Genomic DNA, 25,196 nt, shown 5'->3' on the forward strand with positions numbered 1-25,196 from the left:
TGTGTGTGTGTGTGTGTGTGTGTGTGTGTGTGTCAGATTGCTGTCATCAGCTGGAAAACAACAGATGACTTGTAATGTTAACAATGATCAAAAGATGGCTGTAGAGCTCCACTTATTGATGCCCTGGTTCTGTGTGTGTGTGTGTGTGTGTGTTCTGCATTGTGAGTGTTTATTGTCTCACCCCTTCATTTCTGAGTGTGTTTAGCATTTTGACTGTTTATTTATTTATTTATTTTTAACAAATAAAAAAAAAAGCTCTGTGTTATAGTCTCACCAGTTAATTTTTGTGTGTGTGTAAGTGTGTTTCTGTGTGAGTGGGTGTGCTTGTTTTTGATGTTTTAGAGTCTCACCCTGTAATGGCATTGTGGCTGATTTATTGATTTCATTTGACAGATAAAAAAACAAAATGCTGTTTTTTTGGTCTTTCCCATTCATTTTCAATGGTCGGACAATTTTAGCCGCAAATACCAATTTTTTGGTATGTTCAGTTGGCAAATTGTGGAAAAGTCACCAAATCTTGTACTGCTCAGATAAAGGAAACACTTTTTATTAAATACCACAGGAGGGTTAATGTGAATCGTAGAGCACTGATTCTTTAGACATGGGACAAAAAGATTACATGATTTATTACATGATCGTCCATGAAACATAATAAACATAAAATATAACCACGGTCCTACCTATATAATCATTGGATTTGCCGATGTCATAGTCCCATACCGAGATATCAAGAGTCTTTTTGGCCAGCTCTGCATGCTTAATTTCATAGCTGAATTCCTGCAGAAGAAAAAGTTCATAAGACAGAGCAGGGGTCATCCAAGAAACATGAAAACAGTATAAAGGCAACAAGCACAAAGAAGAATGCTCCGTATGTGCAAACCACAGCACACATTTCATACCTCATTAAATTCTGGGTTGAGCGTTTTCTTCTTAATCTGCGTCTTGTTTTTCGCTTTCTTCCCCATATCAGGTTTCAGACATCTGTATCCATCAGACATGAAAACAAATTCACATCCAAACAATAATATACAGTATTATGTTCCATTCTAATGAATTTGCCTTTACATGTTTATGCATTTGTTTGTAGCATTCATAGTATCATGTGATTTATTTTGTAAAAATAATAGACTATAATGGTTTCCACATTCAAATTCCTGTCCTAATTTGTTGCCATTAAACTTTTACCAAAATAAGGCAGGGGTTAAACTATGTAATAACTTTTATTAAAGGAATATTCAAAGTTCAATACAAGTTAAGCTCAATCAACAGCATTTGTGGCATAATGTTGATTACCACAAAAATGTTCTGTGCAAAATTATGTCCAGTACCGAAATTATAGGGTTTTGTTGTCATGGAATTAAAGTTATAATACTGGAAATAACTAAGCAATTTCATAACAGTCTAACCATATTAACACGTATTCTGTTTATGTCTTGTGGCTACACTTTCAAACGTTCATGAACTGGCCACATTCACTTCAATAAAAAGTACCTTAATATAACCATGATTTTTGCTTTTTATTTAATAAACGAGGGCAAGTCGTAATTTTTGTTTTTTTGCAGAAATCAACATTATGCCACAAATGCTGTTAGTTGAGCTTAACTTGTACTGAACCCAGAACATTTTTTAAATAAGTTTTTAAAAATTAAACAGATCAGTGTATTAAAGCCAAAAGTCAAAAGGACTGAATTTATAATTTTTCAAGATCTTTTTTATCTCATTTTCAAAATATATATATATATTTTTTTTATCTCAAGTCTTGTCCTGAAATGTTTAAAAATAGTTTTGTGTATAATTTGTATAAGTTAGTTTTGATTTGTTTGGAAATTCTTGGCCACTACATAATTCCCATACTTCCATTTGTGTTATTTTATAGTTTTTATGACTTTACGTATATACTAAAGTGTGGAAAATAGCCATAATTAAGAATGAGTAGGTGTGTCCAAACCTTTAATTGGTAGTATGGTTCAAGCTATTTATGATTTCTAGCTATTTTAATATGAATATATTATATAACGGATTGACTATTTGCACTATATGTAAATAGCACTTGGCCACACAGCACACTTAGGGCCCTATTTTAAGACCGCAAGCGCAGCGCAATGCTTTAAGTCAGATCACCCTGTAGCTCAAGACCGGTTGCCCACTGAAGTTAAGTAGGGTTGAGCCTAGTCAGTACCTGGATGGGAGACCTCCTGGGAAAACTAAGGTTCCCTATCTGTCACTCACTCGATGTTGTGTCAATGTAGTGACAATAGGGGTCACTCTTGGGAGCCCCAGACACCTCTGCTTTTTGAAAAAAGGCCAATGGGAATTGGCGAGTGGAATTGCATGCCACTCCCCCAGACATTCGGGTATAAAAGGAGCTAGTATGCAACCACTCATTCAGATTTTCTCTTCGAAGCCGAGCGGCTGCATTCAGTGCACTGAATTCAATTTCTCCCTACCGATCACCTCAAACTGCTGGATTTACAGCGCATTTCAACGGCTTCTCCCCCTCTGCACCCATGGAGTGCAGAGAACACCCCTGGGTGCTTCGGCAGAACAAAAGAGTATATTCTAAAAGAGTATATTTCAATACTAAAAGAGCGGCACACACGGAACATCTTTTTAAAATGCCTTTCTGTTTGTGTGTTATTCATGGTTGCGGTCGTTATCTCTCCGCTTCTGATGGCCACGATCGCTGTCTTACGTGTCAGTGCGCTGCCCACTTGGAGACATCATTCGTGGATAGGTCTTGTCCTCATTGCGAGAACATGACCATGGCAACGTTGCGGTTGCGACTTGCCTTCGTAAGAAAGCAAGCCACCCCAGCGGCTCGCGCCTCGGTCCTTCTACCTACGGGTATGAGGCCGCGTCGGTTAGCACTGGGGGCGATTTGGGGACTCCAATGGGAGCACCTCCACTGGGTAACTCCCCACGGACCTCCCATTCCTCAGCACGTTCGCTTGCCCCAGTCAGGCCCTCGGATGAGACCGCCGGCTCATCTCAGGGTGAGTTTGACCTCTTATTCGGGGCCCGGGAAGATGATGAGTTATCGAGCGCAGCATCAGAGAGCGGGCTCGTCCACTCTGACGCAGAGGCTTCGGCTGGGCTTCCTCCTTCGGGTATGGTTGCCCAGTCTCAGGCCAACACGGAGATGACGGACATGCTTTCCCAGGCAGCCACGAGCGTCGGGCTAGAGTGCAACCCTCCACTCTGCCCTGAACCCTTGCAGCTCGATGATTGGTTCCTGGGCCCAGAGCGCCGCTCACGGCCGCGCCCTGCCCCGGTCCCTTTCTTTCCGCAAGTGCAGGAGGAGCTGACAAGATCGTGGGGGGCACCTTTTACTACCTGATCCCGATCTTTCAGCTCCCCTGCTCTCACTACCCTTGATGGTGGGGTGGTCAAGGGGTATTCGGTGATTCCCCCAGGTGGATAATGCGCTTGCGAGGCCCCACCCGCCGGTACGTCCGACTTGATTGTCCCCTTGGTCCCCCTCACCTGGAGTTTGGACGCGTGGCTCGCGCTTTCCAACCCTTCACGATGGCTGACCCGGACCGTCCGACTCGGCTACATGATTCAGTTCGCCAGGCACCCGCCCAGGTTCAGCGCCGCCCGCTTCACCTCGGTGAAGGGCGAGAACACCGCTACCTTGCGTGCGGAGATCACTACCCTTCTACGGATAGAGCCTGTCCATCCAGCCGAGATGAAGAAGGGGTTTTACAGCCCCTACTTCATCATACCGAAGAAAGGCGGTGGGTTGTGGCCAATCTTGGACCTGTGAGTACTGAACCGGGCCTTGCACAGTCTTCCATTCAAGATGCTGATGCAAAAACACATTTTAGCGAGCATCCAGCATCAAGATTGGTTCACGACAGTAGACCTGAAGGACGCGTACTTCCACATCTCGGTCTTACCTCGACACAGACCCTTCCTGCGGTTTGCTTTCGAGGGCCAGGCGTACCAGTACAAGGTCCCCCCCTTCGGCCAGTCTCTGTCGCCTCGCGTCTTCATGAAGGTCGTAGAGGCAGCCCTTTCCCCGCTAAGGGAAGTGGGCATCCAAATCCTCAATTATCTCGATGACTGGCTAAACCTAGATCACTTTTGGGATGTGTTGTGTGCGCACAGGGACCTGGTGCTCTCGCACCTCAGCTGGCTGGGGCTTAGGGTCAACTGGGAAAAGAGCAAGCTCTCCCTGGTTCAGAGAATCTCTTTTCTCAACTTGGAGTTGGAATCAGTCTCGATGACGGTGCGCCTCACGAATGAGCATGCACAGTCGGTGCTGAACTGTCTGAAGGCATTCAGACAGAAGACAGTGGTTCCACTGATACTTTTTCAGAGGCTCATGGGGCATATGGCATCCTCAGCAGTGGCCACACCACTCGGGTTGATGCATATGAGAGCGCTTCAGCACTGGCTTCAGACTTGAGTCCCAAGATAGGCATGGTGCCGTGGGACACATCGCGTGGTCGTCACACCGATCTGTCACTACCTCTTCAGCCCTTGGACCGACCTTGCATTTCTACAGGCAAGGGTTCCCCTAGAGCAGGTCTCCAAGCATGTTGTGGTTATGATGGATGCCTCCAAGACAGGCTGGTGCGCCGTATGCAATGGCATGACTGGCCCGCGGCTGCGTTGACACATCAACTGCCTCGAGTTGTTGGCAGTACTGCTCGCCCTGCGGAGGTTCCGGCCGTTGATCCAGGGCAAGCATGTGTTGGTCCAGACGGACAACACGGTGATGGTAGCATACATCAACCGTCAAGGTGGTCTTTGCTCCCATTGCATGTCACAACTCGTCCGCCATCTCCTCCTCTGGAGTTAGCAGCGCCTCTAGTTGCTACGAGCCACTCACATTCCGGGCGACCTCAACATCGCAGCGGACACGCTGTCATGACAGGTTACGCTCAGGGGAGAGTGGAGACTCCACCCCCAGGTGGTCCAGCTGATTTGGAGTCGATTCAGTTGAGCACAGTTAGACATTTTTGCTTCCTGGGAATCCACCCACTGCCTGCTTTGGTACACCCTGACCGAGGCACCCCTCAGTATAGACGCACTGGCACACAGCTGGCTCCCTGGACTATGCAAATACACATTTCCCCCAGTGAGCCTACTTGCACAGACCCTATACAGACCCTGTGCAAGGTCAGGGAGGATGAGGAGCACCCTACTGGCCCACCCAGAAGCGGTTCTCGGACCTCTGGAGTTCGGTCCAGGTTACTCTCACGTGATCCTGAGACCCCGACCGGGCTATGTGCCCAAGGTTCCCACGACCCCTTTTAGGGGTCAGGTGGTGAACCTGCATGCGCTGCCCCAGGAGGAGGCAGACCCAGCTTTTGCGTTGCTGTGTCTGGTGTGTGCTTTATGCATCTATTTGGATCGCACACAGAGCTTTAGAAGCTCTGAGCAGCTCTTTGTCTGCTTTGGTGGACAGCAGAAAGGAAGCACTGCCTCCAAACAGAGGATCGCTCACTGGTTCGTTGACGCCATTGTGATGGCATATCACGCTCAGGACGTGCCGCCCCCCCGTGGGGTTACGAGCCCACACTGCTAGGAGTGTAGCGGCCTCCTGGGCCCTGACCAGTGGTGCCTCTTTGGCAGACATCTGCAGAGCAGCGGGCTGGGCAACACCCAACACCTTTGCGAGGTTCTATAATCTCCGGGTTGAGCCGGTTTCGTCCCATGTGTTGTCAGGTACGAGCAGGTAAGTTCCGGGACAGCTGGCCAGGTTTACGGCTTGCACGTAGCGCTTTTCTGCTCCCATGAGGTGAAGACGTGCGTTTTGACTCCCAGTCATGTTCAAGTTGAACTACTCACTGAAATGGCCAGGACCTTGTCTCAGCTCCTCAGCACAAAACCTGAATGAGTGGTTGCATACCAGCTCCTTTTATACCCATATGTCCAGGGGAGTGGCATGCAAATTCCACTCGCCAATTCCCATTGGCCTTTTTTTTTTAAAAAGCAGAGGTGTTTAGGGCTCCCAAGAGTGACCCCTAGTGTCACTACATCGACACAATGTCTCGTTCCCTCCATCAGGGAATGGAGGTTATGAAAGTAACCAGGATGTTGCTGCTGGAAGAGGTATTAGGGAGGCCAGCAGGAGGTGCTTACCCAGCGGTCTGTGTAGGTCTTAATGCCCCAGTATAGTGACGGGGACACTATACTGTAAAAAGGCACCGTCCTTCGGATGAGACGTTAAACCGAGGTCCTGACTCTCTGTTGGCATTAAAAATCCCAGGACACTTCTCTTAAAGAGTAGGGGTGTAACCCTGGTGTCCTGGCTACATTCCCCCAATGGCCCTTATAAGTCATGGCCTCCTAATAATCCCCATCCATGAATTGGCTATATCACTCTACTCTCTCCTCTCCACCAATAGCTGGTGTGTGGTGAGCGTACTGGCGCACTATGGCTGCCTTCACATCATCCAGGTGGATGCTGCACACTGGTGGTGGTTGAGGAGAGTCCCCTATTCACTGTGTGAAGTGCTTTGAGTGTAGTGTCAGAAAAGTGCTATATAAATGTAACGTTCATTCAACGTTCAAGTCATAAGCCCAAAGTCAGTGGGCATGGCCATGAAGTTTTGGTATTTTCGTGCAAGCATGCACTAAGTCTAGGCACAAGTGGGTTTGCAACGCTCATGGGATGGGTCAAGTAAAATTCAATTCTGAGGTTCTTCTCTGGTTATTCCAGCGTCTGCGTCCTATTATATAATCCATTCCCTCAAGCACCAATGATTTAAACAAAGATAGCACATTCATAAGAAGTTGGTAGTGTATGCAATAAATTAGAAGAACAGAAATATGGACTTAAGTTCTTTTGTGCATTAACTGCGTCCTTGATGAACGTCCGGCATATTTCTATTACAGTGACACATTCTCCTTTTATATGCATGGAAAATGTGATTCTCATCAGAATTTGGATGTTCGCTCTGTTAAATTAAGTAATTATTATTATTATTTTCATCTACTGACACACAAATCATGGCTAGTATCAACAGTGATTGTATCTGCACGCATTTCACTTCTACAGGTCGATTTTGATTTTGAAAAATTTAATTCATTTTACGAAACACTAAAAAAATAAACCAAAAATATTTCTAAATTCAAGTTACTTTTCAAATTAAACAAAAATATAATAAAAATAACGAAGTGGTAAAAAAAATAATACAAAATCCAAACATTTTACCCTCTCCAGCTTCTTCCACCGGCCCCTCTTGCAGTGACTTAAAAATCACTCTACGACAACAGGTGGAAAATTACTAGTCAAAATTTTATCATAAATACAATTGTAAATATACAAGAATAATAATGCATATAAACATAACAATAAAATAAAAATAATAATAATAACGGAAAAAATAAACCATGACCTCTAGAAAGTTAAACATAAATATCATATTTTTTTGTTTCAACAAAGGGTTTCAACAGCGATCGTCAAGGACAGAATTTGATGTTCTGTACTTTCAGAATTTGGACATTTGAATTTTATTACCACCTACTGGTGAAATCTCCACACTGCAAATACAGGAACTGAATTTGGACTTTGCGCTGTGTTAAGAGGTGGTATTGAAACATCTTCGCACAATGACATACAGTTTTTGTTAAGAAAACAGCAAATTGCGCTTTGCACCTCTTCATTTACATACAATACACCCACAGTTTGCACGCCTACACCCACAGTAGCGCAAACACTCCCACCCACGGCCACTTGAGCTTTGCGCTGGCACGAAAATTGCACTTACAGTAAGCACTCTCACGAAATTGGATAAGACTTTGCGCACGGTCGTAGCGCGTAAGCGCTTAATATGTGCTTTTCTTGTGCAGAGACCCAGGTTCGATTCCCACTTTTTCCTATCCTGTTTCCTGTCTCCATTATTAATATTTCCTTTAATACTACTTATAACAATAAATAAAAATTTATATATAGCAGTGATTTGGTCACAGTGAAGGTCTGGGAGTTGAGAGAAGGTTTGATCTGGGTAAACCATGGTTTTACTATAGTAATATTATAGTAACCATGTTTTTTGGCATCAAGTCATAGTTTTAATGCAATTAACGATGATTTTACGACTGTAATATGGTGTTAATATAGTAACCATATTTAATTTTGTAGTTACTATGATTTCACTACAAAATACCATGTTGATACTGTAGTAAACCCATGGTTAATTTTTGAAAGGTAAGGTTAGAGTTAGGTTTACGGGTGCAGGGTGTCTATGGGACTCTTAATAAACATAATAAACATACTGCAGTGATTCCACTATTCTGTTAGCATTTAATTAGGAGTGTTAATAGCATCTAAGACTATTTGCACTTAGTGCAAATAGTCTCTGCCTTTTTAAAATGTAATACTGTTTGCTAATTACCTTGAGTCTTATTAAGTAATGAAAGTTATAAAAGTGTAACCCAAACATGTGTTCAAACATTGGGTTTAATCAAGATAGACTCACATTTTGACAAAAGGATCAGAGTATCCATTCGCATCCATGGCAGCTAAGTGCACACAGCGTATAACACCAACAATGAGACGACTCAGCTGAGTGTTATACATGAGGGATATCAGGATACGACCTCTCTCTTCCTGCTCACCTCCATCCTTCCCCGACTAGAGAGATAAACATACACAAAAACAATTATGTGGAGGATACACTGTAAAAATTAATTTTGTTGATTTAACTCGTGTGTATATATATATATATATATATATATATATATATCAATTTTGCATGGGCCTTTTGAGTTTTACTGACTTCACAGTCAGTTTTGTCTTTCAGGTCAACCACTGACATGACAGAGCAATAGATCTGTTTTAATGGAACAGATATTTGAAGGTAACTCTCTCGCCCCCATTAGTACTTACTGAGGTTTGTAACTGCCAAGAGCGTTTAATGGGTCCGCACATTTACAACGTGGTAGATGATCTCTTACTGTTAGGTGTTTGCATTATTTTGCTCTCACCCTATAAATACTGTACAATTTAAGGATATAAACATTTACCTCATCCTCATAGAGGGCAATTCCTCGGGCACCACCAGCAGTCGAAGTTCTCTTTGTCTATATAAAAAAAGGCAGAAATGTTTGCCTATATATTTGATATGACTATAAATTCAGCTGCAGTAATAGGTATTTCTGTGTATATGTGTAAAAGTGTTTAGGACTCACCTGTACAACTCTCTCTAGACACACGTTAAAGTTTTTCTTCTGATTGAACTTGAGTTTCTTCAGGGCAACTCTGGTCTCTCCGATAAACTCATTGTGACCAAACTTGTCTTCATCGCAGACTGATAATCTGCAACAACATAAAAAATAATAATGCTTATAAGTTTAAAATCACTTGTTTATTCCAGGGGGTACTTGGGAAGACTTCGATTTTGCTTTGTTAAACATGTAAAGCAGAAATTCTGATGTATAAATACTAGGGCTGTCAATACATTAAAACTAGTTATAAATCTACTTATAACTCATCAAAGTTCATTCTCGCAAGAAGCAGTTTGCTACTTTAGCAGAAGAGTTTTGCTGATTCATGAGCTAGATTTTAAATGCTACCACTAATTCAATGCATTGTATGATCTCCATTTACAAATCAAAATAAATAAATAATATTAATAATAACTTTCTTCATACTGAACAAAGGTACAAAAAGTGTCCCTTTGTGCAACCTGCACTGAAAAAAATATATTTTATGGTGAAATATATATAGCAGAAAAGATTAAGTACTTTTAGTTTTAAATAGGTTAAAGCATCTACTTGAAAATATTAAGTAAATTCTACATTTGTTTTTAATTCAAACATGTAAAAATGAATGCTTTATCTTAAATATTGTAAATTTTATTTATGATTATTTATTATTTTTTACAATGTGTCATCATGTATCAGTCTTAAAACCTATCATATTTATTCATTAATGTGAGTACATTTCACTGGTAAATAAATTAAGTCATTTTTACTTAACTTTTCGAAGCTGGTGTCACCATCAGGCACCGGGCTTGAAAAATTAATGAGCTTGCATGTTTTCAGTGTTTGCTAGTTTATTAACACCATTTTTATTGTTGATTTTGTTGTTACGTTTGGTAAATTCTTGCTTTGTGAAGTCATTCATTCATTCGTTCATTGTCTACTCATAATTACTCATTCATGATCAAAATGGAATGTTCCAGTAAAATTTGTATTTACATTTTACTAAGCTTATTTAAATACCATGTACATCAGATTTGTAAGTAAAAGTTACTTAAATGTTTAAGTTAAATTTACTCTCTCACTTCAATCAATATTATGTCATGAAATTAAGTAGATTTTACTTAATTTTATAGCATTGCAATTTACTCAGAAAAACTGTGTGCAAAAACTTGAAAAATAAAAATTAAGTAAATCTTACTTATAATTTTTTTCAGTGTGGTGTTGATTTAGTAAATGAGTCTCTCGTGTGTATTTGAATTGACACCTTTACCACAGCAGTATATGCGGAGATAATGGTCATTTTGGTCAGTTACCTTCTGTTTGTGCAGCTTTTTGTGTCTGTTTTCACCTGCAGTATTGAATTGTTTTTAGCTTAAATGTGACTTTAATAATAATATAATAATAATATAATATTAATAATTATTATACTATTATTATATTATTATAGTATTATAATATTAATATTATGAAAATGTACAAAAGTACAGTGTAGAGTGTCTGTATTAAAGTAGTCTTAAACCTGAGGGTCTTGCGCTGCATATCATCATCTGTCAGTCCGTGATAAACCAGCGTCTCATTCCAGGCCGGATTACGAGTGTTCCGAAGAGTCTTAGTGCGTAATTTATTTGACTGCATTGGAAACAAAGAACATCACTGATTAAATAGAATATGAATGCTGTAAAATAAAGTAAAACTGAACCACTGAGTATTCTAGATGTATTAAAGTACTGTAGAAAGTACTATATTTATAAACTAAAGCAAATGCATAGCTGACTGTGGTGTGACATGCTAAACTCCATCTAAAACTATTTAACATTTTGCTAAGTAAATAATTATAATTATTATGGATATCATTTTTTTACATCATAATAATTGAGAGACAACACTGAATATTTGTACTTTAAAAAAATTATTTGACACACTGCAGGACCATATAAAATATAATTAAAAATGGTGACAAACTTTAAAGAAATAGTTATATTGCAAAAGTAGTGTTAAGCACTTACGAATTATTATTTTAATCAACATTATATACATGTGTGGAGGTGAGGGCATGGTCGAGCGTTCGTCTGGAAAGAGAGTAAGCAGTAAGAGTTCTCACCTGAGATTAATTGCTGGTAATTGCTTGTTTCTGTGTTCACAGTGAGAGACGGGAAATAAAAGTGGCCAGTCCTCAGAGTGTGCAGAGAGAGCCTAGCTGAGAGGCTGTTTGTGTGCTGGCCGCTGCCATTAAATTTAAGCTTCACCATTGGGCTCTAAGCGAACGTGTTTTATTTTGTACCAATAAAAAGTGACATTTCTGAGATGGAATCACCGTCACCCCCTTCCTCATTTCATTGAACCCGTTACACTGGTGCCGAAACCCGGGAGAAGAGGAAGAAGGATACGCTGCCGTGGAGTCATCGCCGCTGGAGGTAGTCTTCAGGTCCCTTGCCAGCATCAACCAGGCCCAACACCAGGCCCTTGTGGACCTACGCGTGGATAAGAAGTAGCGTTTTGAGGTGCTCCTTCGGGCCCAGGAGGATGACCGGCAGGTGCTGCGGAGCTTAGTGCCCCAGGAGAGGGTGGCTGCCGTGACCCCGGCAGCAGCGAACCCTCACATGTTGCTCACAAAGATGGGGCCTAAAGGCGATCCACAGGCCTACCTCGAGCTCTTTGAGCACACAGCCAAAGCCCAGAGATGGTCGCAGGAGCAACGGGCGGTACATCTTCTGCCGCTGCTGACCGGGGAAGCCCAGATCACACCGCAAAAACTTCCGGTCGCCAACCTCCTGGACTACACCATGTTCAAGAAGTCCATCCTGCAACCGGTTGGCTAGAGCCCAGAAGAACACCGCCAGCGCTTCCACTCCTTGATGCTAAGCGAGGTTGGCTGCCCGTTTGCCTTTGCTCAGCAGCTCCATGACGCCTGCCGGCGGTGGGTGCTGGCCAAGGAGAACAGCGACACCGATGACATCATCAACTTGGTGGTGCTGGAGCAGTTCATCTCCCAGCTGCCAAAGGGGACGGCCAACTGTGTCCAGTGCAACCGGCCGGCATCACTAGATGAAGCAGTTCAGCTGGCGGAAGACCATCTGGTGGTGTATCCGGGGGCCGGCGCGTCCCACGCCCTTTCTCCCCTGTTGTCTCTTCCTCAGCTCTCTCTCCCCACCTCCTTCCTTCCGCCCTGTTCCTTTCCCCCAGAAACAGGGGAACATTCCACCGAAACCAGCTCCCCGGTCTTGGGGGTTCGCTGTGCCAACAAACCCCATCTCTCCCCTCTCTTCATCCCAGGTGAGGGAACCCGCTGCCACTGGTGTGGGCGGGAAGCTTGGGCCGGTCTGCTGGAGTTGCAGGGAGCCGGGTCAGGTCTGAGATCAGGGAACAGTAATGGAGGTGGGGGCCTTGATCAGGGTCCCCGACACTCCACAGACCACCCCCGGTCGAGCAGGGACGTACCAGATGCCGGTGATTGTCAAGGGGGTACATACCAAGCCTTGGTGGATTCAGGTTATAATCAAACCTCCATTCATCAATGCTTGGTACAAAATGGGGCTTTGGATACAAATAATCAGGTGAAGGTGAGGTGTGTGCATGGGGATATTCATGATTATCCTGTATTGACTGTCACGATAATGTTCAGGGGCCAAAAGCATAATGTTGAGGAGGTGGTTAGTCCTCGCCTCACCCATCCACTAATTTTGGGAACTAATTGGCCGGCTTTTCGATTATTATTGAAGGGGTTGTGTGTGGATGGGTCCTGTGAGAAAGTGAGTCAGTGTGGGATGCGTGAAGTGCTGGCTGGGGAGGCGTGGCCTGGACCGTATGCATCGTGTCAGGCTGGTGCCAGGGAAGGGGAGGTGTCATCCTCCCCCGCCCTTAAGGAATTCACGGTAGAGGATTTCCCTCAAGAGCAGTTGCGAGATGAAACCCTGAAGCACGCGTTTGACCAAGTGATAGTGATTGATGTTCAATGACCTCAGCCGGGCATCGCACTCACATATCCATATTTTTCTATTATAAAAGATTGATTGTATTAAGTGACACAGGACACTCTGACAAAGGAAAATACAACCCAGTTATTGGTACCAAAGAGCTGTCAGGAAATGTTATTCCAGGTGGCTCATCATAATACGATGGCAGGTCATTTGGGACAGGGGAAAACACTAAGCCATCGGTTGGCCCGTTTCTATTGTCCGGGCATTCATGGAGATGTTCACCAGTGGTGTGCAGCATGCCGTGAAAGTCAGCTGGTGAATCCGCCAGCCGCTCCAAAAGCACCATTGCATCCCCTCCCGTTGATTGAGGTCCCCTTCGAATGAATTGGCATGGACCTCATCCGGCCATTAGAACAGACAGCACATGGGCATCACTTTGCGTTAGTCCTGGTGGATTACGCAAAGTGATATCTGGAAGCAGTGCCTCTGCGCAACATCTCAGCACGTAGTGTTGCGGAGGCACTCTTCAGAATTATCTCCTTAGTGGGGATTCCAAAATAAATCCTCACTGATATGGGCACTGCTTTTATGTCACACACTCTACGTGAGCTGTACAAATTACTGGGGGTTAAATCGATTCGGACAAGCATGTACAATCCACAAATGAATGGCTTGGTCGAACGATTTAATCAGACCTTAAAAAATATGATTCGTAAGTTTGTGCACGTTTATGCTCGGAACTGGGATAAGTGGCTCGAACCCCTGTTAAATGGGGTTTTCCCCATTTTAATTGTTATATGGGCATAAGCCCCATGGTGTGTTAGATGTCATGAAGGAAAATTGGGAGAAGGGACCTCAACTGAGCAAAATGAAATGAAATTCAAAACATTCTTGACGTGTGAGCAAAACTCTGCACTCAGTGGTGCAACTATCACAGGCAAATTTGCTACAGGCGCTGGAACATCTGTCCCAGCTGTATAACAGGGGAGCTCGGCTACAGGAATTTGCACAGGGAGATAAGATTCTTGTATTGCTGCCCACATCAAGCTCGAAATTACTCGCGAATTGGCAAGGGCCCTTTGAGGTCACACGGCGAGTTGGGGAAGCTGACTATGAGGTGTTGTGTACAGGTAGGGCACATCAGATTTACCACCTCAGCTTCCTAAAACCATGGAGAGCAGCGGTCCCCGTATGCTTGGCGATGGTAGTTCCGGAGAGGGAGGAGCTCGGACCAGAGGTGAATCTAAAAGCCAATCAGTTCACCCCAGTCCCTTGTGGAGACCACCTCTCACCATCGCAACATTCGGAGGTTGCCAGGTTGCAAAAGGATTTTCTCTGGCTGCACTAATCTCATAGAACACCACATCGAGACAACCCCCAGTGTAGTGGTACGTAGTCATCTCTACCGCCTACCCGAACACAAGAAACAGGTAGTACGGGAAGAATTAAAGGCCATGCACGATATGGGGGTAATAGAAGAATCCCACAGTGATTGGACCAGCCCGGTGATTCTGGTGCCTAAGAGCAATGGCTCGGTCCGGTTCTGTGTGGATTATAGGAAAGTCAACGCGGTGTCAAAATTTGATGCATATCCAATGCCTTGTATTGACGAACTGCTTGATCAGTTGGGTGTGGCTCACTTTTATTTGACACTGGATTTGACAAAGGGATATTGGCAGATCCCCTTAACGCCAATGTCCCATGAAAAAACGGCGTTCTCCACACCGTTTGGTTTACACCAATTTGTGACCCTTCCATTCATTTTGTTTGGGGCACCGGCTATTCTTCAACTTCTTATAGAAAGTGTCCTCAGACTGCACACTGCATATGCCGCTGCCTATTTGGATGACATCATTATTTACAGTAATGATTGGCAGCAGCACATGCAGCATCTGGGGGCCGTTCTGAGGTCGTTGTGACAAGCGGGACTCATGGCAAATCCGAAGAAGTGCACAATTGGGTGGGTGGAGGTATGGTATTCCACTTGGGTCACGGTCAGGTGTGGTCCCAAATTGATAAAATCACAGCGATTGCGACCTGCCCGAGACCCAAGACCAAAAAGAAGTTGAGACATTTCCTGAGGCTGGCTGGCTATTATCGAAGGTTTGTTTCTAATTTTTCGGACGTCACCAGCCCGCTGACTGATCTCACTAAAAAGGGAGCTCCAGACCCAGTCCAGTGGACGGAGCCATGCCAACACGCATTCACGCGGGTAAAAGCTGCACTTTGTGGTGGGCCGCTTCTGCATTCCCCTGACTTCTCTCTCCCTTTTGTTTTGCAGACGGACGCATTAGAAAGGGGGTTGGGTGCTGTACTGTCCCAGGTGGTCGAGGGGGAGGAATGTCCGGTGCTGTAAATTAGTCAGAAGCTCTCTATGAGAGAGACTAAGTACAGCACCATAGAGAAGGAGTGCTTGGACATCAAGTGGGCAGTCCTCACTCTCCGCTACTATTTGTTGGGACGAGCATTCACCCTCTGTTTGGACCATGCCCCGCTCCAGCATCTCCACTGCATGAAGGATGCCAACACCCGGATCACCTGTAACTGGTAACTGGCACTCCAGCCATTTAAGTTCGAGGTGGTCCACAGGCAGGGCATGCAGATAACTGACATGGACTTCCTCTCCAGAAAGGGTTGTGGGGAGTGGGCAGTCCGGACAGTTCCCCGGACTGAATCGGGCGGTGGGGTATGTGGATGCGAGGGCATAGTCAAGCGTTCGTCTAGAAAGAGAGTAAGCGGTAAGGGTTCTCACTTGAGATGAATTGCTGGTAATTGCTTGTTTCTGTGTTCGCAGTGAGAGAGGGGGAAATAAAAGGGGCCAGTCCTCAGAGTGTGCAGAGAGAGCCCAGCTGAGAAGCTGTTTGTGTGTTGGCCACTGCCATTAAATTGAAGCTTCACCGTTGCGCTCTAAGCGAACATGTTTTATTTTGTATAAAGTGACATTCCTGATTTGGAATTGCCGCCTCCCGCTTCCTCATTTCATTGAACTCATTACAAAATGATTTTAAATTATTAATATTTGATCATTCCTGGTGTATAGGAAGAGTTTTACATTAAGTACTACATTAAAAACACTCTGTCTCACCTTACTTGCACCAGGTAACAGATGTAGTTTAACATATGGATCTGCTAGTCCATTAGAATCCATTGGCTTTAAACCCTAATAGAAAAAGAAAATATATACTGTATATTTTTTTTATCAAGATTTGATGTCATAATAACACATATATTGTGCACAGCGCAATATACAATGGCAAGAAAAAAGTATGTGAACCCTTTGAAATTAGCTGGTTTTCTGCATTAATTGGTCATAAAATATTAAATCCAAGAGTTCAATTATTTTTTCCACATCACTGTGAATGTTTAATGGTACGTGTTCAATAAAGACATGAAAGATTATAATTGTTTGTGTGTTGTTAGCTTAAACACATTGTGTTTGTCTAAACTTGTGACTTTGATGAAAATGAGATCACAACTGGTCGATCCTCCTTTGGCAGCAATGACCTCAACCAAGCATTTCCGATAGCTGCGGACTAGACCTGCACAATGTTCAGAAGGAATTTTGGATCATTCTTCCTTACAGAACTGCTTCAGATCAGCCATATTCTTAGGATGTCTGGTGTGAACGGCTCTCTTGAGATCATTACACAGCATCTCTATTTGGATAAGGTCTGGACTCTGACTGGGCCACTCCAAAGGTGGATTTTCTTTTTTGAAGCCATTCTGTAGTGTATTTACTCTGATGTATCACCCAACTTCTACTGAGCTTTAGCTGCCACACAGCCACCCTGACATTATCCTGTAGGATATCTTGATAAACTTGGGAATCAATTTCCCCTTGATGATGGCAAGCGGTCTAGGCCCCCGAAGCAGCAAAGCATCCCCAAATCACGATGCTCCCTTCACTGTACTTCACTGTTGGGATGATGTTTCCATGTTGGTATGCGGTGCGCTTTTGACGCCATAGGTAGTGCTGCGTATTCTTCCCAAACAATTCAACCTTAGTTTCATCAGTCCACAAAACATTTTAGTAGCGTTGTAGAGTGTCAATGTGGTCTTTGGCAAACTTCAGGCAGCAGCAATGTTTTTGTTGGAAAGCAGCGGCTTCCTTCGTGGTGTCCTGCCATGGACACCATGACTTTTAATGTTTTCCGTATAGTAGACTCATGAACAGAGATGTTAACCTGTTCCAGTGATTCCTTCCAGTCTTTAGCTGTCACTCTAGGGTTTTTTTTTACCTCATTGAGCATTCTGCTGTGTGCCCTTTGAGTCATCTTGGCTGGACAGCCACTTCTACAGAGAGTAGCCACAGTACTAAATTGCCTCCATTTATAGGCAATTTGTCTAACTGTGGACAGATGAATATCTCAGCTCTTCGAGATAACTTTGTAACCCTTTCCAGCTTTATGCAAAGCAACAATTCTTGATCGTAGGTCTTCTGATATCTCTTTTATGCGAGGCATGGTCAACATCAGCAGATGCTTCTTGTGAATGGCAAACTCAAAATTTTTTAGTGCTTTTTATAAGTCAAAGTAGCTCTAAACCACACCTCTAATATCTTTCATTAATTTGATGCCAGGTTTGCCAACTTCTGACTCTGATTAGCTTTTGTTGACATCATTAGCCTAGGGGTTCACATACTTTTTACAACCTAAACTGTGAATGTTTAATGGGATGTGTGCAATAAAGACATGAATGTTTATAATTGTGTGTTGTTAGCTTAAGCACATTGTGTTTGCCTACACACTTGTGACTTTGATGAAGATGAGATCACATTTTATAACCAATTAATAAACCACTTCTAAACCAGCTAATTCCAAAGGGTTCACATACTTTTTATTGTCACTGTAATTAAAGGAAGAGTTCACCCAAAAATTAATATCCTGCCTGCTTTTTTCCATATGAAATTGAAAGGGGACGTGAAAGACTTTCAGTGAATAACGAATTAAATTGGGTTCTGTTCCTCACACAAATCTATCATATGACTTCAAAAGACTTGGAATATCGCACTCAAGTTATATGGACTACTTTTATGATACTGTCAAGGTGCTTTTTTTATTTTGGAGCTTGACAGACCTAGTCCCCATCTGTGTTCTATATACAGAAAGCATAGCCATAGGATATTCGACCAGGATATTCTTTGAAAAATGCACTTTATTTTGTATGTTCCACAGAAGAAGGAAAGTTAAACAGGTTTGGAATGACATGAGGGTGAGTAAATGATGACATAATATTAATTTCTGGGTGAACTATTACTTCAACATAAAATCTTAAATTCTGCATTTTTACAAACATGCAGAAAAACAATTTGACTTTGGTTTTCATTATGAAGGAGTTTAGACTTTCAAATACATATGAAACACACTCTTCACAGAGCAATGTTAAATTTGTTAAAAAGTGACAATGGAGCATATTTAAATATGTACTATAATATAATAAATATTATATAACTTATTCTAATTCTGACCTACAAAATCTACAGTCTCTTTATCCCACAAGGACAACAGACAAAAATATAGTGTTAAAAAAGACCTGTGTTTTTAGTGTTTGTTCTGCTTGTGTTCAAAACTGTGAGTTCAAAAATTAATATGGTAAAATATATGAAGTTACCTTTCCTCTGATAATACTGCAGTGGAGGCTGTTGTTGCCTTGATCATAAAGTAAACTGAACTCCAGCGCTCCAAGAGTTGCTGCAAACAAACACAATATAGGCTTACATTACATCAAAGAATAACGATTTTATTATACCCATCCAAGCTGATCTCTAAGCTCACTGATCTTGGAATTAGCACTTCCTTCTGCAGCTGGACATTGGACTTTCTAACTAACAGACCACAAACTGTCAGGCTTGACAATCACACCTCCTCCACCCTCATTCTGAACACTGGCGTACCACAAGGCTGTGTGCTGTGTCCTCTCGTCGACGGCCACAGGAAACTGGACAGACTTGTCAACAGCCTCAAGGAAATGGACAGACTCGATGACCACAGGGAACTGGACAGGCAGTGCGGAACTGACCGCCATGGTTGGGAGCGCTGGCAGTGACTGGGAAACGGCCTCTGTTACGGGTCATAGGAGGACCGGGGATTGGGCTTGTTGAGGGTGGGACAATGGTATGGAAATCCCTCCTGGGATCCTGGGCAGACTCCCTGCACTCGTAAAGGTGGTCAACAAAGTCCCAAAAGCCCAATGCCCCAGCTTCTCCATCTCCTCTTGACTGAGAGGTTGATCGAGGCAGATGTTGTAAACCTCTTTAAGATCCGTCTCATCACAGTCCAGCTCATCCACTGCAATCAAAAACCCACATGCAAAGTCCCTCACGTCAGTTCCACTCTGATGGACATTGTGAAGATAGATGAGCTGAATCATGCGCTGATGGATTGAAAAGTCAGTGAGGGGAGATATAAAATGGAAGATGCCCATTGTGCCTCTGCTGGGTCCAGAATTGGTTGGATTGTTCTGTCACGGTACGTAGTGCTGAGACAAGGAAGGACTCAAATGCAGGAAGGCAGAATAGGGCTTTTATTTAAATAAACAAATAAAATACAAAATACAAATCAAAACTCTCACAAGGGAGAAGAATAAACAACCAAAAACAAAACAGAAACTAGATTGACTAAAACTGAAGACATGAAACAGGAAACAGGGAACAAACCAGAACACGCTGACAGAAATGCAACACAGCAAAAAAGTCCAACAAAGACAGAACAACATAGGAGAGAATATATAGAAGCTGGTAATTGGAGGCAGGTTCTGCTGGTGACGAGCTGGGTGGATTAACAATCAGTCATCCTGGCAACAGAGCTGACATTCTCCACATGGCACCTGCAAGACACAAGAGGGAGAGAGAGGGAACACAGACACACACACCAACACACAACAAGACAGACAGACAGGTGGGACTGTCCAGTCCAGGCTGTGACAATATCATTACAATGGCACCTGTCAAGGGGTGGGATATATTAGGCAGCAAGTGAACAGTCAGTTCTTGAATTTCATGTGTTGGAAGCAGGTAAAATGGGCAAGATTAAGGATCTGAGCAATTTTGACAATTGTGATGGCTAGACGACTGGGTCAGAGCATCTCCAAAATGGCAGGTCTTGTGGGGTGTTCCCGGTATGCAGTGGATAGTACCTACCAAAAGTGGTCCAAAGAAGGAAAACCGGTGAACCAGTGACAGGCCCATGGGTGCCCAAGGCTCACTGATTCGTGTGGGGAGCGAAAGCTAGACCGTCTGGTCCGATCCCACAGAAGAGCTACTGTAGCACAAATTGCTGAAAAACTTGAAAGGTGTCAGAACACACAGTGCATCGCAGCTTGCTGCGTATGGGGCTGCATATCCCATGCTGACCCCTGTTCACCGCCGAAAGCGCTTACAAAAGGCACACAAGCATCAGAACTGGACCATGGAGCAATGGAAGAAGGTAGCCTGGTCTGATGAATCATGTTTTCTTTTAGATCACGTGGATGGCCGGGTGTGTGTGTCATTTACCTGGGGAAGAGATGGCAGCAGGATGTACTATGGGAAGAAGGCAGGCCAGTGGAGGAAAAGTGATGCTCTGGGCAATGTTCTGCTGGGAAACCTTGTGTCCTGGCATTCATGTGGATGTTACTTTGATACGTTCCACCTACTTAAAGATTGTTGCAGACCACGTACATCCCTTCATGGCAACGGTATTCCCTGATGGCAATGGCCTCTTTCAGCAGGATAATGCGCCCTGCCACACTGCAAAAAATTGTTCAGGAATGATTTGAAGAACATGACAAAGAGTTCAAGGTGTTGACTTGGCCTCCAAATTCCCCAGATCTAAATCTGATTGAACATCTATGGGATGTGCTGAACCAACAAGTCCTAACCATGGAGGCCCTACCTCGCAACTTACAGGACTTGAAGGATCTGCTTCTAATGTCTTGGTGCCAGATACCACAGGACACCTTCAGAGGTCTTGTGGAGTCCATGCCCCAATGGGTCAGAGCTGTTTTGGCAGCACGAGGGGGACCTACATGATATTAGGCAGGTGGTTTTAATGCTGTGGCTGATCGGTGTAATGTATACATATCAGGGTTGGGCAAAATTCCTTTCAATTTATGGATTGGAATTTAAACTGAATTGACAACATCCTAGAGGTTGTTGAGATATAATGACAGATACATTTTTTGAATTGCAATTGAAAATTCAATGCAGTAACATAGGAATTTCATTAGTTCAACACAAGTTTTTCAACAAAATAAAATTAAACTTAATCTATATTCAATTCTGTTAAAACAGTTAACAGCCATTCAATTTATAATTTTGCCATTCGCCACAATAAAATGCCCACCACAAAATATAGTGAGTAAATTACATATACTGTATATACACAATATATTAAGTAAATTAGAGCATTCTGTGAAAGTGTGTTTTTCAAAAGTTAATTTATTAAATATGATGAAATATATAAATACAAATTCCTATTTGTGGCATTTCAAACATTGATTATTAATATAATCTAATTATTATTATTATTATATATTTTTTTGAAATACTACATATGTTGTACGTATATCATGTGTACGGTTAAGTACTATTGAGAAACAAAAATAAAACAGCCAAACAACTCTCCAAAAACTAGAGAAGCAGGATTAAAGAGATAATCCCACAGCTGCTACAGGGAAAAGGGAGTATGATTTTCAATATATGACCAGTCAGACAACCGTTCCTGAAACCCCAAAAGAAAAATGGAATATTACACAACCAGTAATAAAACAAAAATGGGGCAGTGCAGTTCCATATACCCACCATGGGTAACTGTCTGTGCGCCAGTAAAGGGATACACTGTACCCCTGTTCCCCAATTACACTCATCACATAATGCATCGCAGATTATTGTGGTCGCACTAGACTTTAAAACCCAGCAACATGCAAACCATGCAGCTTTGTGTTTTTTTTTTTTTTTTTTTATTCAGCCAAAAGGTCAATCTGTGACATTTAGATCTTTTATTGGTCAAACGTCTTTCTACTATATGAATTCACACCTCAGAGTGTTTTGTCCAGTTTTTTAAACTTATGACTTCATCTGTAGCAATAAATAAGCCTTGCACTTATTTAATGTTTGTTTAGTTATGTTTTAAGCTTGCTTAAATTAGTTTTAGATCATTAGACATGATGTTATGGGATAATTCTCATAAAACATGTCAAGAAAATGTCCTGGTCCTAAACAACATTTCTTTTTTTTTTTAAATTAGAGTTTGTATATAGAAAATGAGACATATTTTTAGAACATTTATGGTTTTTAACATTGTTATTTTTTAACTTTGACAATTCTGACATATACATTTTATAAGATATATTTAAAGTGTGAACTAATGAATGATGTGGGTATGCAGCCTGCTCTTTCATTATAATGATCTCATTATTTTACATTACAAGCTATTATGATGTCATCTTACCATAAGTTTCTGAAACCCAGGACATTTTTCTTTTATAGTTTCCCCCTTTTTAAATGTCAATATAGTGTTTGGTGCATAAAATACATATGATAAAAATTGTTTAATGAAAATTTTTTTTATTCATATTGTTTTTGATGTGCTGAATTGAACTGTGATACATTTCAGTCCATATTTATAGACTAAGGAGAGGAAGTTGTCATGTCAAAAATCGTAATGTCCCTAAATGTAGGCCTAGTGTTTATATTTATTTTTTCTTTTTTTATTAGGAGTTAAATATGACCAGGATATTTTCTTGACAGGTTATGTGAAAATCACCCTATGGTGTCTTGGAATGCTGTCTGAAACAAGTGTCTTTAATTTTAATAATTATTTTAAGATTCACGTGTTTCAGTTTCAAATAACAAAATTCCATAAAATTGTATTGAGTAATCTTTAAAAAAAAGTATATATATATATATATCTTATGGAAAGAAATTGGTACTTTTATTCACCAAAGTGGCATTAAACTAATCACAATGTATAGTCAGGACATTAATAACGTGAAAAATTACTATTACAACTAGATTTTTTTTTTTTTTTTTTGAGAAAAAAACTACTTCAAAAATCCTCCACGTGCAGCAATGACAGCTTTGTAGATCTTTGGCAGATCATTTGTGAATGTATGCAGTTCTGTAGTCTGTGTACAGATGCACTGCTGCATCATAGTGAACTGCAGAGAAGTAGATAAGATCAAACGATCTTTTGCTCGGCAATGCAGGGCGAGAAAAATGAAGTGTATAAATAGTTGACATGATTGGGAACAAATCAAAAGCATTTTTTGGAGCCTTCTTATTTACACCCTAAGATATATAATGTCAAATAAGAAAAATAAGAAAGTCATTTTGTTTTTTTGTTTTTGTTTTTTTTCAGCAGTTTCTTAGGCTGAGACTCTCAGAATGTATTATAATCTATATCATACATTTTTTTTTAAAAGTTTTACAATGATACCAAACACTTGACCACCCTTGTTTGTTTGTTTATTTTTGTTTGTTTGTTTCTGCAGAGTTATAAGCCTTTAATTTTGGGTACGCCACTGAAACAGGAAATCTTTAAAAACACCTTCAGAGCTTAAAGTGTTCAAATGCTGAAAGTGGGCGTCTGAATATATGCCCATTCATAACATTATTTTCCATTATTTGATCATCATTTGAAAAACGACCGCAGCCATGAACAACAGAAAATGTAGAAATCACTCATACCACATTCAGAGGTAGTCAAAGACTAAAATGCTTCTGCAGAGACAATTGATCAATCAAAAGTACTCAAGATTAGTGACTGAGTAGTTAAAAAGAGTGAAAAAAGATGTCATTGGTGAAACAACTTCTGACAACAAACCACCTCCCTTTAATTCACACCAAGCAACATGAAACAGACAGCAACATGATTGCTTAATGAAGACAAAACTAGATATAATATTTAATTAAAAACTGTCTTGCTTGTCTTACTTGCTTCATCGGAGTCGTAGCTGTTTGCCTCTTCATCGTCCACTGATGGAGCGCTCTGATGATGGGCAGGTGGAGGGTTGTAAACAGCAGACCGCTGCTCCTCCCTCTCTACAGGGGGCTCTCTCTCCTGCACAGTACTGGACTGGTAGAATGCTCTCTCTGCTTCCAAAGCAGCTGAACAAAAAATAATATCCCTTTAAATTCTTTCAGGAATATTAAGAATATACTCACCTTGAGTGTGTGTTTAAGGAGACATCATTAGGACAGTACGGTACCAAACTTACGAAAGCTAAAACAAAAACTAAATGAAAATAATTGCATTAACTGCTTCTAAAACCAGGAAACCAGACCAGACTGGGAGACTATGTTTGTTCTCACCTGGCTGGTTTGTGGCTGATGACAGCGGTCTGGCAGCATGAACATTCACAGTCTTCTTCATCACCACTGGAGACTTCTGGGAGCTTCCATCAGCCTCTGTTGAACAGTGGGACTGAATGTTGGCAGGTTTTGGAGTCACGGGTGGTTTTGGAGTGATTGCTGGATTCCTTGTTGGCTCTGGAGCTATACAACAAACATACATATTCAGGCATTGAAGTATATAGTGCATGCGTATTGCACACAAAAACATTCAGCTTTGTAGTTCCAAATAAATATCTTAGTTTGATTTTGTTTAGTACCATGTGAGCACGATGAATCATGACTGTTTAACCCAGACAAAAAAAAAAAAATCACAGCAACCACAAGCAGTTGCCAGTGGAAGTCAGTCACAATTACTACAATTATTATTGTATTTTTTTTTAGCATTAAAGATTATTTAGTATTACTTTTATTTGTTGTTTTAAGTATTTCATTAAAGTATTTACAATTTTATTACTGTATGGTGTTCAACATTTATTGGAAAAATCTCCCGCACGGAAGGTGGGCGTGCTAACGAGGAGGCTAAAGGCTACAGCCACTAGCGTTAGTCGCTAGTGTGCCCCTTGAGTGAGGTTTACATACTGCACAGCTACCTACCAGCTGGTTACCGTTACACTCACCCCCCTAAACCTCACTCCCATCCGGGTCACGGCACCACTGTAACCGGTCCTACTGTAGCCGCTCTGAGCGAGATTTGAACCGGTGTCTCCCACATGGGAGGCAGGCGTGTTAACAAGGAGGCTAAATGCTACAGCCTCTAGCGTTAGTCGCTAGTGCACCTCTTGAGGCCA

The 25,196-nt window shown here is 42.1% G+C and overlaps 1 protein-coding gene across 2 annotated transcripts in view; it reads right to left on the minus strand.

The window, feature by feature from the left end:
* Nucleotides 1–25,196, minus strand: part of LOC127410550 (rabphilin-3A-like) — a 37,801-nt gene that overhangs the window by 1,910 nt on the left and 10,695 nt on the right. For both annotated transcript variants that reach the window (XM_051645753.1, XM_051645752.1), the window contains 10 exons: nt 24,367–24,549; nt 23,989–24,162; nt 18,687–18,766; nt 16,162–16,236; nt 10,679–10,788; nt 9,145–9,271; nt 8,980–9,036; nt 8,433–8,587; nt 900–981; nt 681–777 (listed from right to left, as the gene is read on the minus strand). In XM_051645753.1, coding sequence (XP_051501713.1) covers nt 681–777; nt 900–981; nt 8,433–8,587; nt 8,980–9,036; nt 9,145–9,271; nt 10,679–10,788; nt 16,162–16,236; nt 18,687–18,766; nt 23,989–24,162; nt 24,367–24,549 — 1,140 coding nt within the window. The remainder of the gene's footprint in view (nt 1–680; nt 778–899; nt 982–8,432; nt 8,588–8,979; nt 9,037–9,144; nt 9,272–10,678; nt 10,789–16,161; nt 16,237–18,686; nt 18,767–23,988; nt 24,163–24,366; nt 24,550–25,196) is intronic.

This window comes from Myxocyprinus asiaticus, chromosome 2, assembly GCF_019703515.2.
Source record: "Myxocyprinus asiaticus isolate MX2 ecotype Aquarium Trade chromosome 2, UBuf_Myxa_2, whole genome shotgun sequence".
NCBI lineage: Eukaryota > Metazoa > Chordata > Actinopteri > Cypriniformes > Catostomidae > Myxocyprinus > Myxocyprinus asiaticus.